The following is a 20,162-nucleotide window of genomic DNA, read 5'->3' on the forward strand; positions in this document are numbered from 1 at the left end:
TAACGACCACAGAAGTGATTAGTGAGAGAACCCTTAACAACGCTGCATGTCAATGCACATCTTGAGGTTAAGGAGTTAATTGCCTCTCAAAACTGTGGTTTCAAGACTTCTGTAGACCTGGGAAGCAAACCCAATGGCAGTTTGAACTTGATCTGCAGTTTTCAAAATTCATTTCACAAATACAAAGGCTAGATATGTCTCCTTTTATTTTCAGGAGAGCATTTTAATGTTGTGTTAAACAGCTAATGCTGTGAAGAATGAGGCAGACATGAACTACACCAGTGTTTACCCATCACCTCCCCTGTTTGCTCCAACCTTCTATTTTCAGGAAAGCTTTTCCTTGATTTATGAAGCACACTTCTCCAAGAGTTCAAGTGTGTCTACCTTCCACAAAAGCGCTGATGTGTAGCATGTCCTCCAAAATGCCCTTCCGGCCCCTGGGAACAAGCACTGGCCATTCTTCCCATCAAACCATCCTCTTCCCAACCATATATGCCTGAAGGAATAAATATTGTCCCAAAATTAACTGATCAAGATTTTATAGACTGAAGGAACAGAAAGACCTTGATGAAAATGTCCTGATGTCTTTATTGCATAAACATGAGAAGTTGGAGCACTTCCACATGGCAGCTCTGCCTGGACCCACCCTGGTGGGCACTGGATACCCTCCAGCCTGGCAGGTGCAGTGTGGAGAGCTGTCCTGTGGGTGCTGGGTGCCCTTGGCAGCCTGATCTATCACCTGGACCCCAAACTGCTCACACTGCTCACACCCAGTGCTTTGCAGCTGAAACACTGAAATGTCACCATTGGGAAAACTAGGTCTTCCACCAGAGGAGTCCCAGGCCACTTACAGCTTTTAGAGCTGTTCTCAGACGGACCATGGAAACCAGGGATAACACACAGATATTTTTCAGATAAGATGTACCCAAGGCAAGTGCTGTTTATGTCTTCCACTGCCACTGCTGGGAGGACAGCAGTGAGCCCAGTCTCAGGGTATGCAGGTATTGCTCTCTGTACTGCAGTCTGTGAGCAAATTAAACCCAGAAAAAGCCCCAGCTGAACAGAGGAAAAACAAACATTTGTTCAGGTCAGCTGCTCTGATCTCACATTTTGCTCAGCTCCCCATACAAGCCGGAGAGACACAAGAGAGACATAATCTATAATCAGGTGGATCTTTTCTTACCAACAGCCGCACCATCAATCTTACCTTGGCTGAGGCCAGCTGGCTTCAGGTGAAGCCCTACCCTCGGCCAGCCTTGAATAAATAACCTTTCCTTGTAGCTCAGGGCCTGCACACTGATCCGTGGCCCTGCACTGCCTGGCAGGCTGGGGAGGTACAGGGCACACTAACAATCCCAGGCATTGCCTGCAGAGAATCTATCTTCTCAAACAGCAGATGTTGGGAGTGATGGCTGTGGCTGTGGACACTTTGTGTCCCTGCCAATAGCTGCTTAACACAACTATGGAGTTTATGCACCAGCAGCTTTAAACAATAGGAGAGGTCCTTCATGACCTCAGCTAAATCTTTAACCTGAGAAGGGGAGAGCAGCTTTAATTTGCACAAGCACCTGCATATTCAGATGTTTATTTCAGTTGTTTTGGTTTTGTTGTTTTTTTTTTTAACAGCTGGGCTTGTCTTCTCTAGATATGAGTTTTTCTTGAGATAGTCTGCATTTAATTATCAGCTGGGATAGGAGGCTTGCAAGCACAGCTGTTATTGCAACATTTCAGTGCTTTGACTTTCAGGCCCAGATGGAGTGAGCTCTGCAAAAATGAGGAATCAAGAGTAAAGCAAACTTTCTCAAACTTTCAAAGCAGCTCGATGTGAGAAACAGCTCGGGATGGATTAAGAGTGCACAGGGCCCAGCTGAGCCGATGAGTCACAGTGCTACAGCGACGTGACACCACGCTGTGGTACCCTGCCCTGCACCAGTGCCCAGAGAAAGGGCTCCTCCACACCCTGCTGCTGTAAAACCGCTCTGCAGTGCTGGGTAAGGACTTGGCTCTGCCCTTACTTGGTCAAATAGCCTCAATCCTTTTCCAGGAGCCCATCACAGATAATGGCCTGGTTAGCAGAACAAGGTATTTGGTATTTGGCTACTGAGTGCAGACATGGGGATGACATGGGCTACTTGGCTTGGTTGCTGAGCCTCTCCTCACCCCCAGCTGCACGAATGGCCTCGTCACAAGCCAAAGGAAGGCATTAGTTTGGGGTTAGATGACATGTTTTTTTGCCAGGTTGGTGTTGGCTCGTTTTTCTCCCCTGGTCAGGATGGCAGCAGGACTCACGGGCCATTGCCATGGTAGGAAGGAGCAGCTGCAGGGCTGGGAAGGCAGAGAGCTGTGCTGCTGCAAGGTGGTTTAGGACACAAGTGACAGGCCACAGTGAGGTGCTGGCAGCCCTCCCGTGCTCACCAGCAAAGCAGCACTGCAGGAGCCTGCTCTCCAAAAGTGCTCTTCTCTCCTTCTTAGTGCAGATACAACCGAGGCAACTAGACACCAGGGCTTTAGTTCCTAACCAGGTGGAATCAAGAAAGGTTAATTCCAACTCTGATGATTTCCCCAGACCACAGAAAAGGATCTGAATCCAGATTTTTACATGGCTCATGTGCTAATGCCTGGACTATCTTACTTTTCTGGATGCAGGCATCTGAGAGCCAGACTCTCATCAGCAGTGTCAGTGTCAAAGAATCAAACACCATGACAGCAAAGACAGCCTCAAACACTTTTTCCTCTCATGATTAGGCTTTTTCTTCAAGGTAATATTTTATGAATAACTGTAACCCACCCCTTTAATGCCTACATTTACTAGCAGTTTTCTGTCAGAGGCCCCTGTGCCGTGCATTGTGCAGGACACTGGCTGACAGTGCTCAGCACCTGCCCCCAGTCAGTCCCACCAGTTTAGCTTTCCCAGTTGTTTTCATGCTAATGCTGAATAAAGTCCAGGTAGCTCTATTTCCTTGTTAGCTGGTTACACATAAGGGGAAAGGCATCCTGTCTCTCTCTGGGGGCCAAAGAATCAAGTCCACAAGCTTAAAGGAGTGGATTTCTAGGAAGGCAGGATTTCAGACAGCTTTATGGAGCTCTCCCTATTGCCTGTGCAAGAAAATAATCTCTTTGGCTGGCTCATCCCATATTAGCCTCCCGATTCATCCCCTCTACTTTTGAGCCAGGGCCATCCATACTTCATTAGTTCACTGAGCCCTGTTGCACCTGCCACATACATGTTATTAGGTCACTGCTGATTAAATATTTTAGTCTCTGAAAAATTACAGTTCTCAAAAAAGTGGGTTATGTGCTGAGGCCAATCCTGTTTGCCTCAAGGAAGATCTCTGCTCTCCTGCCTCTCCAGGGCACAGAAACTAGAACTCAGTTTCATTCATTATCCCTGGAGAAACACTCAGCTAAATAATTATGATCAGCTGCTGCCTAAACATAGAGAGATACATGCAGGCTACAAATCATAAGCAAAATACAGCAAGTAATGTCTTATAATTTCTTTTATGAAGCTGGATATGGTGGTCAATGCAGATGGGATGTTCTCATTTCTAATGGGACAATATTGACCTTGTTTTATCAGAGAATCACACACTGGTGGAGGCTGGAAGGGATCTCTGGAAATCACCCCAAGCAGGGCCACCTAGACCAGGTTGTCCAGACCCACATCCAAATGGCTTTCAAATATTTTCAAGAAGGGAATCTCTACAAACCTCTCCGGGAAACTGTGTTACCTCATAGCTGAAAAAGTGTTTCCTGATGTTCAGAGGGAACCTCCTGTGCTTCAGTTTGTGCCCATTGCCTCTAGTCCTGCCACTGGGCACCTAATAGTCCCAAACATTCTGGCAGTCTTCCCTGGGAAGGTAAGCCTTGCTCCTGGAGGAAAGTACAGGACACACAGGTTTAGTCCTTTGCACTGGGTCCTTGGGAGTCACAGTAACTGAGCCCTCCACTAACAGAAGGACCTTTAGGCTATTAAAGGCTTATACATGAATACAAATGCTTTAGGTTTGGAACAGTGCTGTTGCATGAGTATTCTCAGCTGAACAGCACTGCTGCCTATTTGCTCTCTCCCAGTATTGACTGTATTTCTTAAAGCTCCAGCTGTTGGAAGCAAGCGATTTAAAAAAGAGTAAGCTTAGCTTTAGTTCAGAAAAAAAACTGTGGTCAGGAATTAAAAAGGGGGCCTGAGTAAAAATTCAGGGGCCAGGAGACACATTAAGAAAACTTCCCATTTAATTTTTAGATCTCACTGGTTTTTAAGCTCACCTCATGGTTTTGAAATCTGGATTCATAAATATCATTCACTGAGGCTTGTCACACCTTGGCCAATGTGACACAGGGAAAGTGAAAATTAAACCTCTTTTAGATAAAATTGTTTTTCCTACTAATTTCTTACTCTCCTAATGAACTTCTAGAATTTAAGCTAGTTTTGCCACTTTGTAATGTGTATTGACTTTGCAATTTATTCCACCCAGACAATGAAAAAAGGCCAGTCTCTCTGATTAGTGTGGCTACCCTTGACCTGCACAGTTACTGCTTTAAACCTAAAACACTTGCCTACAGCAAACTTATACATCCAGCAAACAAGTTCACATTTCCCCTGTGTCGCTCACTTCCCATTGCAGTAAAAGAAGCATAATGAAACTACTGTCAGAAAGTAACAGCTACAAACACATACATCTAGGTTGAGGATTAACATAAATAACTTGTGCCCTTCTAACAGATGAGGGGATTATATGGTATCCTATTGTCTAGGCAGTGCATATATCAACCTCATTTCTCTTAGACAAAAGCTAAATTTGAGGCCTGAATTATTACTTCTTCCCTAATGATAAAAGACAGCATAAGGCAATAAGGCAATAATTTGCATAAGGCAAAATGTGCAGTGATGTCTGAGCACAAAAATGAGTGCAACTCTCAAAAGGCTTTGCAAAATTCAAAGAGGAGCAGTAAATACTCCTGTTTAAGGGAAGTAAAAATTGAGACATCCATTACTTTTATTAGAACTGATTTTGTTATCTCATTCCTCTCCTGCCTTTGATCTTGCTTCTTCTTCCTGAGGCAAAATAGATGAGTCTTTCAATGAGACACCTCAAGATGTAAAATTAGCTGCAAGATGGTCCTTGGGTTTGGCTTGGCTCCCAAGCCCATGCTCAGTCACCATTACCATCAATTCCAGAGGAACTTGTGAGCTTGGGATTTGCCTTCTCAGGTGATGCACACATCAACAGTGATGCTTTTACCCAAAGGAGTGAAGTCAAAGAATCAAAGAACACAAGGTCAGAGGACAGTTTTTATCCTCCTGAAGAGACATCTTTTATTAGCACTGTTTTTCAGGAAGGTACAGGCTTTCAGTCAGCTAAGGCCTGCCCCTCCAGCTCTTAGAGAAACTTTTCAATGTTCAGTCCTCTGAAAAATGCAGTTACAGAATGTACCTGCTATGGGGCAGGGTGGCTCACACGTACCTCTGATGGTTTACAAAAATATTATTACTTTAAAATGATGCTTCAGGGTTGATAAAAATATTGCAAAAAGAGTGAGAGACAGAGATTCACACTGTCTCTTACAAACTTGTATAGTGTTATTTACAAATTCTCAATTCATTAGTATGATCCCACCATTCCAGGATGCCAGCTGATGTTTGCAGGGCTGCCAGATAGAGGGGAAAAAAGAAAATAAGAACTATAAACTCCTGGGTGTCATGATGCTGTATTTTACAGAGTCACTGCTTTAGAAATGAGATGACAAAAAACTGGCTTCAATTTAGCTATCTTACTACTACTACCCAAAAAAAATGGTCCCAGAGAGAAGCAACAAAACCAACCAGAGAGAAAGAAATGTCTGGAAGAAGACAGGCTGAACAGATGGGAATTCCTCTGTCTATACTGGAGGAAAATAACACAGGAAAAAAATTTTAAAATAAGTATCAAATAACAAATTGCAAAAGGGAAAGTAGAGCAGAAACTTCTGTAAATATGTCTGTAAAGATCTTATACTGCTAAGTGCATTTACAGGTACTTCAACTTAAAGCAGAGAGAAATGACTGTGGTCAGAAGTGAAGCAGAGGCTGGCCTTGAGCACACACTTCATGTTCCAGGGAGGCCAGAAGAAACACCAGCATGTCAGCCAAGGCAGTGGTCACCCAAACTCTATTTACTGAATCAGTTTTGACAACTTTGGGGCTCTTCCTTTTTCCTCTAACACTTTTTAGCACTGCATAATATCAGAGTGACATCTTGAATGAGATGGGCCAACCTGGAGCCACAGCCCTGTGTGCAGTGCTATTGTTGCTATTAGTCTCAAATATCATGATTTCTGTACCTTTTCCCAAATTATGTCATTCACTCTCGGGTTTCTATGCTCAGTTTGAGCTGAGTGCAGGTTTCCACTGATTATTTCAATATTCAGTTTGCAGAGCTGCAAGTCTATGATAAGACCATGTCCATCCAGATGATGTGTCATAGAGGCCCCTTGCTTCAGCACCTACAGCCAAAGCCACTTCCAGAGTCAACTAAATCAGAGCATAGCTGTAAACCCAGCCATACATTTGTACAGGAGGAGAACAAAAGCAGGATGAGTCCCCCAGGCCATGGGCTGAAAGCAGGAGCAGCCAGTAAGCACCTGTGCTTTGCTCAGCCTTCCTGGTTTGTGCTAAACCAAGCAAGTGCCAAATCTAGAAAACAAGGCAATGAATCAAACTAGAGAGAAGAGTAATGAAGTACAGCTGAGAATCCAACTCATTAAAATATGAATTAGGCTAAGTTAGATTTATAACTAAGGTGGGGGAAATTAAACTGCATTTTTCTTCCTCAAATTAGAGCTTACCTATGGTGGTAAAGTTCAGAGTAGGAGGAAGATGCTGCTGGCCTGCTTCCACCTCAGCCCCTGCAGTCCAGCACTAGCCCTGGAGTCTGCCACACTTGACCCAAACACTCATAACTTGTTTGCTCTCACTCTGACATTGCTCCAAGTGCACTTAATGGCCAGCTCTAATTGGAGCATGACACACCTGCAGCAGCAGTTTGAAAGGCTGTACGAATAAATGCATGTGTGTTACTATTTTCTCCAGTATGAGTGATTGGATGAGTGATAGGAGTAAATAGATTGTAGTGAAAAAGGAAGGTCTGCTCCAAATCAGAGCCCCTAAAAGTCCTGGGATGTCAAAAGTCTTGGGATGCCTGGATCAAAGTTCCTGAGGATTTTTGCAGCAAAAAGTGCAGGCCTGAAAGAGGCAGATTCTGCTCTCCAGCAAGGTATTTGGAGAGCAATCAAAGCAACATTTTTATTATTTTTTTTCCCCTGTGTGGTATGGTACTACATGCTGGAAACATACCTTTCCCAAGGAGGGGTTTTTAATCCCAGGAGACATTTTGACTGATAGCTTCAGGTGACCGGTGACTCCAGCAGCACTGGTTTCTTCCACATCCAAACTGAGACATCCAAAAAGGAGTGTTTTTTCTGTTGGCAGAGAATGGTGCCCCCAGTATGACCCACTGGGAGGGCCAATTGCTTTTGTCCAAGTGCACATCTCCTTCACCCAAGGTGATTACTCTGAAGGGAAATTGCTGTAAGAACTCATTAATGAAACAGAAAGCCATTATTTCTGACCAGGTATACAGTGTCCTTTACAAAGAGCACGAGGATGGAAAACAAATGCAGGTGAGATCATGTGCTGGCCTTTTCCTCTCAGGTAAGAGTGTGAAAACTGCAGTAAACAATGCGTGCTCTGTATGGGTCTGCTCAACACCCATATCGCTGCCTTAATGCAACCTAAACCTGTGACAGACAGCACAAACTGCTGAATTCCTTAAGTGACCTTGGAAGGGAATAGCTCATGGATCAAGTGGCAGCCCTGCTCCAAGCATCCTGGTAGTGAGTAGTCCAGTGGAGCATTTTAAAGCAGATTATTCTTTTGTGTGGGCACAGAGCAAAGTAGTGGAGGCACACTGACTTCCCTGCCACCTCAGGAGCATGATTACTTTTCCAGAGTCACATTTTTTCTCCTTTTCTCCATCGTGGTCCTACCAGAGCTGACATACTGCCTCCTTCCCCTCTTTCCTCTTCACTAGGCTCTGGATGCCATTTGCCATCACGGGGCTGGCACGCTATCGCTGCTCTGCTCATCTCTGGAGGCAGTGAGGTCCTGGTGGATGGTCTGTGGCATTGAGGCAGTACCTGCATGTTTGCCAGCTGTTACACCCATGTTTTATTGAAAACCACAGCACACTGATGAGCTCCCTACATGAGCCAAGGATGGCATGTAAAAAGATAACATTTCTAGTGGGATCAGCCTAGGCTAAGGAAGCTATCTCCCCCTCTCCTTCCCATCCTTTCTCCCTCCCACAAAAACCAGACTAGATGCAATATATAGCCTTAGTCTTGTCTAGCCCATCACATTTCTGATGCATAAAGCATCCTCAAAACGTCCTCAGCTAAGATATTTTTCCTGCCTCATGCAATTTAAGTTAACAATCAATAAACATAAATCAATCCAAGATTTAACTGTAAATGCTGATTCAGCATGTAGTGGGGGGGGGGCTACTAGGCTAACACATCTGGAACACAGCTAATGCCAATGCTTCCAGATATGTGCCCAAATCAGTGGGTACTGAGGCAATATTGAGGACATAAGAGACTGCTGCAAGTGGAGCTCACATTCCCAAGGCCTCCTGCTCCAAGGTGCATTTGAGGGCACTGTAAAACAGGAGGAGCAATGAGACCACGAGGTGAAGGAGCTCTGATTTGGCTATGGGCTACAGATACCTCGGGATTCCATTTCTTTGTTAATTTTCCTTTATTCTGCTTTACTGCAAAATCCATGTAAACATCCCACTGAAGTAGGCACACTTGTAAAGCAGCACTACTTGAAAAAACAGATTAAAATGGCTTTTGAAGCTTCTCATACCTCTTTTCTTTCCCATTTTGACTAAGAACTTTTCTGTGGAGCAGGAAGATGCATTTTTAATTTTTAAGAAAGATTATTGGAACCATGAATTTAAATATGGAGAGCCAATCTAGATTTGCATGAAGGCACCCCAGAGTACCATCTAATTGTAAAAACTAAGAATGGAGGAGTCATCTAAATCCATCCCACTGCTGATGGCAAATAGCTCCCCACAGGATATTTACAAGTTTTTAACGCCTTGGCCTTGTGCCTCATGTGCACCAGAGACATACTTTTAGGCCAATAAAACATCCCTTGTCATGGCTTAATGCTGGAAGAATTAATTTATCACTCGTTATTTCCTCTTTTAAAGCTCTGCTCTTTGGATAGCTGTGATATAATTCTTAAAAATCATACTAGTTAAAGAGCAGAATATGCTGTCCCCTCTGGCTCCCTGCCCACAAAGGCCAGCTATTCAAATGGTTTCATTTTCCCAGCTTAATTTCAGCTCTTGCAGCTGACAAGGGGCCAAATCCACTTCAGGTGGAACACCTGGAGTCCTCTTGCAGGTCCTGCCTGGCCACCCCCTGACTAAGGGTCTGCTGGAGGCTGGGAATGGTTTTTCCTTCAAAGTGCTGAAAGAGTGTCATTCTTTGGGCTAAATCAGAGAGTTATGTCTGAATTCTGACAAAGCAAGGCCTGACAAAGCAAAGATGAAGTTTTGACTTAACTGTAGCCTAAGGAAATATGATTTCACTTTAAATAAGTCTCTCTCTGTCTCTATTGTGTACACACAATCCCAGTGTAAGTGATTTCATCTTTCAAAGCTGAAGGTCAGCCATTTCAACGTGGTATTTTTTCCACTGGGTGTCACAGTTTCTGGTCTCCTGGCAGATCTGTACCATCAACGTCCTAAATAGACCACAAAAGCAAGGCAATCTGAACTCATTGGACACTTTTATTTTAATGTAGCACCCAGCTTCATATCACATACATTTTCCAAAATTAGATGGGCATAGTATAGAACACTATACATTTCACAGCTTACCACGGGGACAGTCTGCAGCTGTGAAAACAAATTACTTAAATCTGGCTATCTAATTTATAAGTTAAAATTCAAATATATAATAGCCTTGGGGTATTTTTTTAGATTAACAACCATAACACTTGCAATACAACTTTTTTATATCAAAAAATCAGTAACAGAGTAAAACATAATGCATATGTTCATAGCACATATCAAGATAGCTGAAAAAAGCTTCAAAATACATCATCTCTTTTCAAAGATACTAAATCACTAAGATTTACTTTTTTTCCTGAAAAAAATACTTTACTCTTTAGTCAATAAAATATGTTGCTTCACGAACTCATGTATTTTCTTATCAAGGACTGTATCCTGAAGACTGAAAGGCTGATGGAAAATAGACATCCCTCATTTCCCAGATAGCAACTTTAACAGGATTTCTTCCTCCTGGTTTGGAAGCTCAGCTGGGAGGAAAGCAACCTATGCATCACCAACAGGCAACTTTCACATTATGCCCATCCTAAATGCTTCCTGTGAAGGTTTCCAAATCCCAGCCATCTCTTTGTGGTCATTTTACCATGCACACCCTCATCACCCTATGCTGGCTAGCCTTGGCAGTGTTGTAGAATCAGAGACTGGTTTGGATTTGAAGGGACCATAAAGATCACCTAGTTCCAACCTCCCTTGCTGTGGACAGGGACACCTTTCACTATTCAGGTTGCTCAAAGGCCCATCCAACCTGGCCCTGAACACTTCAAGGGATGGGGCAGCCACAATTCCTCTGGCAACCTCTTCCAGTGTCTCACCACCTTCACGGTCAAGAGTTTCTTCCTTATATCTAATCCAAACCCACCTTCTTTCAGTTTGAAACCATTCCCCCCTGTCCTATCACTACATGCTCTTATAAAAAGTCCCTCTCTGGCTCTCCTGTAGCCTCTTTAAGTACTGAAAGGTGCTACAGGGTCTCTCCAGAGACTTCTCTTCTCCAGGCTGAACAACCTGAACTCAGCCTGTCTTCATAGGAGAGGTGCTCCAGCCCCCTGATCATCTGTCAAGCAGGAGCTGTCTGGATGATAGCCAAACAAATTCCCTGACGTGGATATGGAATTTCCATCAGGAAAACTACTGCCATGCAGTCTGAAGATAATATTTTGACTTTGACAGGATATCCAACTATGTACTAGTAACAAGGCTGCCTTGACTAAACACACTTTTGTTACATCACCATAACTCTCTGGAAGGGAGAACTGAGGACTTTCTGGATAGAGCTGGTAATGTTTCCACCGCACCCTAGTATAATATTAATAACTAGGAGAAGGACATTGATCCTTAAGAATTAATGTGTGTTCACAGGTAGTTTGTTTAATAAAAGAATGCCTCAGAAATGGAAACTGTTTGCCTTGCTTAATTACCAGGTCAGTATTTATTTTGGAAGGCTCAAATAAAAATGGCTTATCTACAAAGGCAATCAGTCACTACACTTAGCTGGCATTTTTCATTTTTCACCGTGGAATTACCATAGATTGAAACAAATACAGGTATCAGGTGATATGAAAGTTAACAGACCCAATAAGGAAATGCATGAACAAAAGGAATACACGAGTGCACACTTAGACACACACTGAGGAAGATCCTTATCTGCTCTGCCTAGCCCTGTCCTGCAGACAACAATATTTATTTGCCCACTGCAGACTTGATGGCTCATGGCCAGCACATCCTGTCAGATGCAAAGATGCTGTGCACCTGTTCCCATTTATCCTCTCTTACTGAGCATATTGTGCTCCGCTCAAGTACCCACAGAAACCACAAACTGAGGACAGTGGGAGCTCATGCATGGGAATGTGATCCCACTCCTTCATCAGGCTGGCAGCTGGGGCAGGCAGACCTTAGTTGCTGTTCTGGGTCAGGGATGTCAGGGGCTTAAAGCTGATCACTCACCTGTAGGTCAAGAAAGTACTCTGAACATTAAGACTGTGACGTCTCCCTTTCTGACCAAATGCTTTTAGCTGTAGGAGCATCTCCCATCCAAAGTTTAAGAAAGTTCTGCAAGAAATGATGATTTTGCTCCACCCACATTTTTCTAAAGAAAAGGTAGTTTTGAAGAAAATCTGTAATACTGGCTTTAGATGTGAATGTGGAGCAGCCAGGGCCTGTTAACAGTAGCCATGAGCATGGCTGCATGGAGCAACTGACAGAAGCACGGTCTGCTTCATGATGCCTTCTCCTCTCCTCAAAATGCTAACAGCTTCCCAAGAACAGACACATTTTTTTCATTTTGTGTGGGCTATCATAAATGCTTATCCATTGAGACACACAGAAGAGTAACCTCCTGCATCATATGTATAACAGATCGACACCTCTCCTTGATATTTCATTTTACCAATGTGTGGTGTATCATCATCATGGCTGACATTTCACCAAAAACAATACAAATCAACTCACATTCTAGTCATTGAAGGCATTTGATTGCAATGCTAAAAATGCAGAGATTGTTAGATACTTTTATTTATTAATCCAGTGGTAAAGTAACAGCCAAGCAAGTATTCAATTGTTGGCTAAGCAAGTATCATAATTTCCAGTAAATGAAAAATCCTCCTGGATCTTAGAAGGGAGACATTTGAAAACAACAGTATAAAGCAGACTCTTCCACTCTTCCCTTGAACAGCATATATTCCATGAATAACTCAGGTGAAAGAAATGAGAGATTATTTCAAAGGAAGCTCCTATCAAACATGAAAAAGTCCTTCACTGCCTTAAAAATGTAACATGCACACTTCCTTGTAATCATTTAAAAGCCTTCCTTAAAAAAATCACCCATTAAAGAAAAAATAAGTGTGCCATATGATTATTTCCTATGAAATAGTAAGGGCTTATTAACCAAATAACAATGTATGAACTAAAAAGCAAACAGGGCGACCACTTAACCTCATTAAATCTCAGGAATGACTCAGCAGTATTATGAACCAATGAAATAAATGATGATAAATTCTCAGCAATACCACCATTAGCAAGAGGGCGGAGGCTCTTTTGCAGATTCTCAGAAAAGCTTGCATTCCTCGCATTTTGTCACTGATCAGGAATGACCACCTGACTGACCTCAGCTATACAACAGTCACATAAGTCCCAAATCCAGAAGAACAGTTGTTGCTTGTTGGCACAGTGATCTTTAGTTGAATCAAAAACAGTGCATTACAAAAACAGACTTTAAGTAACAATTCTGCAAATGCTTATTTTCACCTGCAGACTTCTGGATTCACATCCCCCTTCCACATTCCTTTCAGCAAAAGTAGATTGTTTCCTTACCACTTTAAGGACTCCCAGTGATGCCTTTCCTATCTCTCAACTTTTGGCTGCTCTGATGCCCTCTGATATGCCACGGCAGCCATTCCACCATGCCTCAAGGAGAGGTTACCCAGCTGATTCAAACCTGCTTCTCCTCCCTCTCGGCCTCAGGACCGTCCTACAGCTACAGGGAGCAAGCATCACACCCACAAGGGTGACAAAATCACTGCACTGTTTCTGCAAGGCGACCACATACACTTAAATCAGGGCAGTGAGACACGTGCAGGGTCGTGTTTAAGCTGGACAACAGGTAGGTGACATTCCCTTCCAGTAAAGCACACCATAGCCATGGTGGGAGCAGGGTTGACATCTTTATGTCTGAAGTCACCCAGTCCAAGAGTGTTGCCCCAAGAAACATAGCAACATTCATTAACCAGCTTCCACTGTAAGAACTGAGAGCAAAGCCACCAACCACTGCATCCATGGATCAAATGCAGGTTAAAGATTAATCTTTGCTTCCTCATTTAGAAAATAGTTGGGCATTAGCAGCTTTCTCCTACCAGTAGCATCTCCACTGATGTGCAAAGGAACCTTAAAAAAAGCCTGCTGTAAAAGGCAATTACTTCCATCTCATATTTTATAGCCTCATACATAGCACTACTGCTATCTTCCCTCTTCTGGAAGTACAATTCTTGTACACATCCTTAAAACATATCAGCAGCTATTAAGACAACAAAGCAGACTAATAAGAATGTACATAGAATAGGTTTCATAAAAATGCCCTGAATGCATTTTTAACCTCTTGTTAGAAATACACTACTGGTTAAAGAAGAAAAAGAAAAGAAAAAAGCTATACACCAGTCATCTCAAACATGCTAAAAGAATGCAGAGACACTGGTAGTTGCAAGCAAGTGCTCAAATACTGGTGATTAGAAACAGCTGTAGCTCAAAAAGATTTTTTTCCTAATTTCCAAAATAATTATATTTTAGTATTTTTTACTGTTCTCTTATATGACTTGAACTAATAAAATACAAGTTCTCTAACATTAAAATACATCCGTGATTGCATAATAAACTGTACTAAGAAAATAATTATTTGACATGTGATTAAGGATAAAGATTCTGTACATCTTGCAAGTTCTATTCCTATGGTATGTTAAATCCACAGGTACTCTACAATGATACAATCCTACAGGAATCAGTAACATCCAGAAGCACATCTCAGAAGATGAGTTTTCCACTTAAGCAAGAACTCTGTACCTCTTAATGATTGGGGCAGGAGGTGCTGCCAAAACACATATAAATCAGGAATTCTTTACATAAATAAAATACTCTCAGGTTATTCATTTCAGTGATAAACTGCATTTACACATTAGGCTAGGAAGGGGGAGGAAAAAAGGCAAAGCATCCCCCACTCAGAAATATTCCATAGTCAGGTATTTGGTTTCTGTACCTTCCTCACCTGCAAAGGCAAAATGTGCATAAATGGGGTGAAGAGAGACCCAGCAAGGCCAGTCCTCCTCACTGCCTTGGCAGAGACCCTGCTCAGCTGCACAGAACTCTCCTTGCAAGGCTGCTGGACACCGCTCTGCTCGTGCACGGCCATGTGGACAGTCACAAGACGGTGACAGGACGTAGCTGCTCCAGCTGTGTTTCCAAGGCAATGCGTTCCTTGTGAACCTCCTGCAGGAGGAGAGGTGTGTTAGAACTTCTGGGATGCTCACATGCACCACCCTGCTCCAGGAAAGGGCAGCCAGGCAGGCTCTCGCTGACCTCCCATGAGAGGGCTCCCTGCCAGTGAGGGAGCTGGGCTGGACTGCAGCTCCTCCAGGTTCCCCATTTGGGCAGGCTCAGAGCCCCAGAGTGGGAGTGCACTTGAACCCTCCTAAGCCTCAGGGCAAGATGTGCCTGAGACCCATCAAGTCTTCTGGTCTCCATAAAAACAGCAGAGCTCTGCTCTATCAGAAAGCTTCCAGACTGCAATATAACTTGAAGGACAAGTTCAGTTCTCTTCTGTGAACTTAGACAAACTTATCTGTCTTTTCCTACAGCAAAGCTCAGGTAACAGTACCGGCCTGCTGAAGATGGAAGCAAACAAGACCTGACCCAAGGAATGATGGCAATGTGCTCTCATTAAAAGCTTTTATATCTGTGCTTATTTCAACTACTGTCCTATATTTTGCTCTGATTTTAATACTGCTGGAGGTGACATGTAACTGATTGCAGGGAGCTTTGTCACTGATTTTCAATGCATTCCTTACCTTCAGCTGCTGCTGGAGCTCACTGTTCAACCTGGCAAGCACAGCATTGGCTTCTTTGTTTTTTCGTATAGCGGTCTGAATAGCCCTTTTCTGCTTGGAAGACTGTCTGCCAGACAGAGATACAAGACATTTCAATTATGAGTCTCAGCACTGGCTGATGCCAGAAGAACAGCCACACATTTTGCCTAACTTTCTGCACCCTGGACTACACTTCAAAGACATGGTACAAACTACAGATTTAAAAGAAGGAAAATGTAACACTGAAATGAGATGGCTGAATCAGGTGGAATATTTGAAACTTCTTAACCTGAATGACAGAAATAATTTAGGACATATCAATTATTTCAAAATCACTGCATTCTCATTGAGTTTAAGAATGATCTCTGCACAGCTGTGCTTATTGCAGCATCTTTGCATTAGCTATTTTCAGAGACTTGTAGAGTTTAAAGAGTCAGGAGTAGTTAACAGAAAATACAAAAACATTCCATACAGAAAGAAAGGAGATTGGCATGAAAATTCTGTCCCAGAGTTTTGATAATTCTGATGTTTCTTTACTTCAGAAATTTATACTTCTTTTATCCAAAATGGTCATTTCCACCAAAACCATGTGACATCACAAACAGGAAGGTGACTGATTGGCTTCCGTCAACTCTTTTGCTGCTAAAATAAAGGATGTACCTTTTTTATTTTAAGAACTTGCTTTGTTAATTAAGAATTTTTATTGCTTCATAGGCCATGGTAACTGATCTGGAGGAAATAACAGCTATGTGGACAGGTATAAAAGGAGACAGCTGCACATAAGGACCAACCTATTCAAAGCAAGAGAGATAACAGCAAAAAAGAAAGAAAACACAGAAAATACTGACTGAATATCCAAGTCTCTTTCCAAACAGATTATTTTAAAGTTTCACATGAGGAAACAAGAACTCTTTAACGCCAGATTGAATCTAAAACAGATGCCCTATTTAAATAAGGTCCAGTGGCACACAGTCCTCATTAGCCCTTCTCTCTTAACAGAGCTGATGACACTGATTTTTGCAATAGACGTGCAGCACAGTGACAGGACTTTGTGCTGTTATCTTCAAGTGAACTGTCAGTTTTCTGCTTCACTATTTTCCTGCAAACTACTCTCCATAGGCTATAAAGTAATAAATTATAGGAAAAAAAATAAAAGCAATATATGTCTGTGGCCATTTTAACATTTTAGGAGAAATATAGACAAGACAGGATTGAGATGTTAACAAATGCTGTTATCTTTGAACCACTATGGAATATGCACTCCCAAAGCACAAAATAGTACTTTAAGAGCATCCTAGGAGTCTTATTACTTATTCTAATCTCCAATTATGCAGCACAGATTCAGTCTACTGATAAGCAGTCTGCCAAGAAACGCTCAGTTGATTTGGGCAGCTTGACTTTGTTTCAGACTGAATCAGATATCTTTTGCAAGGCCCTGGGTGACGGTGGGGTATAATGTTTGCACAGTGCTTCAGCTGAGGGAGCTGCACGGACCCAATAGGGTTTCAGTGCCTTCACTTTCCATCTGTACAGCCCCTTCTCCACCACTATTAAACTATGAAATCCCTACAAGTCTTTGTTGCTGACAGCTTTGACAGCTGTATTTATGAGAGCAAACAACACATCTTGGGTTTGGCCATTAGCGGACAGACTACAAGTGGTCTGTGGCTCATATCCCAGCAGTGGCAAGCCCGTTTCTAACATGCCTTGCAATGAAGAAATATCATATGACCAACATCAAGCATTTCATGACTCAGCTTCCTGGGCATTTATGTGGTCATATCTGTTCCCAGAAGGAGCAAAATTCCAGAAGACACATGCAAGGCAGAAACACACATTGTCACATATAAATGAAGTTGTGTTAGAGATGCTGGTGTTAGAGATGGTTGAACAGCTAGGTTTGCTCCTCATACATGACTACCAGGTACAGAAGTAGAACACCTTTGAAGAGGTTATCTACTTATAAAATACCACTGACAGTCACTACAGGCTTAGTCTGCATTTGAGAAGACTGATGTAGATTTCAGAAACCTGTACCTTGTGAAGCATTCTCAGAAACAGAACTATTAAACACAAAATTACACAAAGAGCAAACCCTGCTACATCAGATCTCATATTGCAGTTTGCCATGCTTGGTACAGGTTTTTACTTTTGGACTGGGAGGTGAGGCTTGACTGCTGGCAGGGATGAAGTCACATTTATAGTGGGAGAAAGCTCAGGGGTCTCCAGCCCTTGTGCCTCTGTCCGGAGCTTCCTGCGGGCAGGTTTGGAGGGTGGTTGAGCAAGAACAACCTCCTGAAAGGAAAAAACACAGCAACGTTAAGTCAGGCCATATGTGCCCCATCATTAGGCTGGAGAATACTTGTGACACATAAATTGCTGACAGCTGGTTAAAAAGTTCATAATTTAAAGATGTGCAGAGCTTAATTCCAATTTGGTAATAGCCTCTCAGGTTTCTGACTTTGAAAAAGGAACAGTAACTCCTGCAACTCCTTCATGAATGAAAGGGTATTTTGCCTTCATCTGGACGACAGGCTCTTCATAACCGGTTTTATAGCTTAGTGTGCATTGGGTGGAGGTGGAGGCAGGGGTATAAACATATGTACTAGCCCCTGGTTGACCCAAAAGCATTAAAAACAGAGGAAGATTTATTTTTGACTATGCTCACTTGGACAGAATCAATAATCAATCACTTGTATTCCAAGTTACTGCCTCACACATCTGGCATGGAGCCACTCCCTTCTCCCCTCCTCCTTTACATGAAAAAACACTGAATATAGTTTTGAAATACAAATACATGAAATTCTCCATGCAAAATTAATGTGTTGAAGTAGAGAAGGCCAGCTATTTCTCTTGATAAGTTACAGCAAAGAAATAGTCTGGGTTTTCTAGGTAGAGCAGAGTCTTGGATTTTTATGACTTCAGTGGTAAGAAGTGTTTTCATCATTATAAATTAAGACACCCTTTCTTTTGCAATGAGAAGTAGTTTTACCACCTTATAGCTGATTTAAATTATAAACATAAACATATCCTCTTCAGTGTGTTTTATTATTAGATCTATTTTACAAGGGATATTACTATTACTGCCTCATTTAATGAATGAGAAAGCCAGGACTCAAAAAGTTGAACTGACTTGAGACACGTTTTTTCAGCATCAAAGACAAAACCAAAGAGCAAATTTCACTATCACACACTTTACTGGGCTAGATTACCTTCACTACTGTGCTTTTGCCAAATGTTAATAAAATAAGAAAAAAAAAATTAATGGGGAAACATTTTATGACAAAGCAATTACAAGGGAAAAAAAACAACACTGTAGTAAGCAGCCTGACTCACAAGAGACTACTATGAGTGATATAAAATGTAACCAAAATAAGATCCTCAATCATTCATATTAGAAGGGCTGCAATTATTAAAAGAATTTGAATTATAAGGAAAAATGTTTAAACATTAAAAACCAGTTCTGTAATTACTGAAAACATCTAAAAATATTATCAGATGTTCTGATCAGGATATCAGCACATCATGAGTGCACAGACCTCTGGTAATGCCATGTTCTGAAACCCTCTGCACAGACACAGCTCCCTGCAAACACACCCCATACAGCAAGGGAGGAACTTGCACATGCCTTCCACAACTACAATGCCAAACACACAGTCCCAGTCTACCTTAAACTGTCCAAACCCTACTAAAACCACAGGATAAATCCCTCCTCCCTTCAAAACACAACGCTGTAAGCAATGGTCCAAGCAGATCCCTCGGCAGGGGCTCTTTGGCTGGCTGCTGCTGCACCAGGCTTTGGAAGGTGGGTCAACAGTGCAACAACCACCTGCCTCCCACAGCATGGGGCTTCGCTGCACTTTAGGGAACCAGGTGGGATGAGGGTGAGCATGAAGTAGGTGGACCACAAGGACTTCATTTCCCCAGCAGGGCTACAAAGCAGAGCAAAGGGAAAAGCTGGTCCAGGCTAGAAGTAGCATATGATGAGCACAAACAGAGCAAGGACACTGCCCAGAAAGCCCTGTCACATACAGAAAATGATGACACTGCATGTTTGCCTGTTACACTAAGAAGTGTGATGGTGCTCCCTGAGTATTGCACATCCAGCACGTGGCAAAAGTTCTTGGCTGGGCTCAGTAAATGTCTTGCAGGTGCTGTCTGGCTGCAGGAGGGGCCAGAATGGGGAGGATCTATATTTGCCCCCTATCCAAACCTGTTCTGGCTGGGGGTGGTGGAAGGAGGTGGTCAGAGCATGACCAGGAGAGGGAAAATGCTCACAGCCACTGCTAAGGCCACTCTATCCCTAAGCAAGGGACTTTGAAGTGTGCCATTTTAATTTCAGCCCTTAATTTCACAAATTATAGCTTCATACAAAAACATATTAGAAACTGCACATCTTGAGCAAATCTCTCCCAGTCTATGTACATTTAGTGGCAGATGCTCACCTCTAGCAAACAGATGTATTTACATCAGAATCAAATCTTCAATAACTGAAACCAAGAAGTGCATCACAATTTGGAGGAACTACAGTGAGAGAGGGCTGGAGTACAATCAAACTCTTTTTGTTTTCCCTAAGCTCCACAAGCCCCTATTGATTTGAAATAAATGTCAAGCTGCCTCTCTCAAAGCACGTGCACCAATGTGTACATACTAAGAGGTTTCTTAATGATTTATCCTAGTTGATGTCACATAT

The 20,162-nt window shown here is 42.6% G+C and overlaps 1 protein-coding gene across 1 annotated transcript in view; it reads right to left on the reverse strand.

The window, feature by feature from the left end:
* Positions 1-9,830: 9,830 nt before the first annotated feature.
* The window catches only part of REPS2 (RALBP1 associated Eps domain containing 2), a 95,724-nt gene continuing 85,392 nt past the window's right edge, over positions 9,831-20,162 (reverse strand). The window contains exons 16-18 of the mRNA XM_058826133.1: positions 17,619-17,764; positions 15,452-15,557; positions 9,831-14,873 (exon numbers count right to left, since the gene is read on the reverse strand). Of these exons, the coding sequence (XP_058682116.1) occupies positions 14,805-14,873; positions 15,452-15,557; positions 17,619-17,764 (321 nt within the window). The 3' untranslated portion in view covers positions 9,831-14,804. The remainder of the gene's footprint in view (positions 14,874-15,451; positions 15,558-17,618; positions 17,765-20,162) is intronic.

The sequence above is a fragment of the Poecile atricapillus genome, chromosome 1 (genome assembly GCF_030490865.1).
Source record: "Poecile atricapillus isolate bPoeAtr1 chromosome 1, bPoeAtr1.hap1, whole genome shotgun sequence".
NCBI lineage: Eukaryota > Metazoa > Chordata > Aves > Passeriformes > Paridae > Poecile > Poecile atricapillus.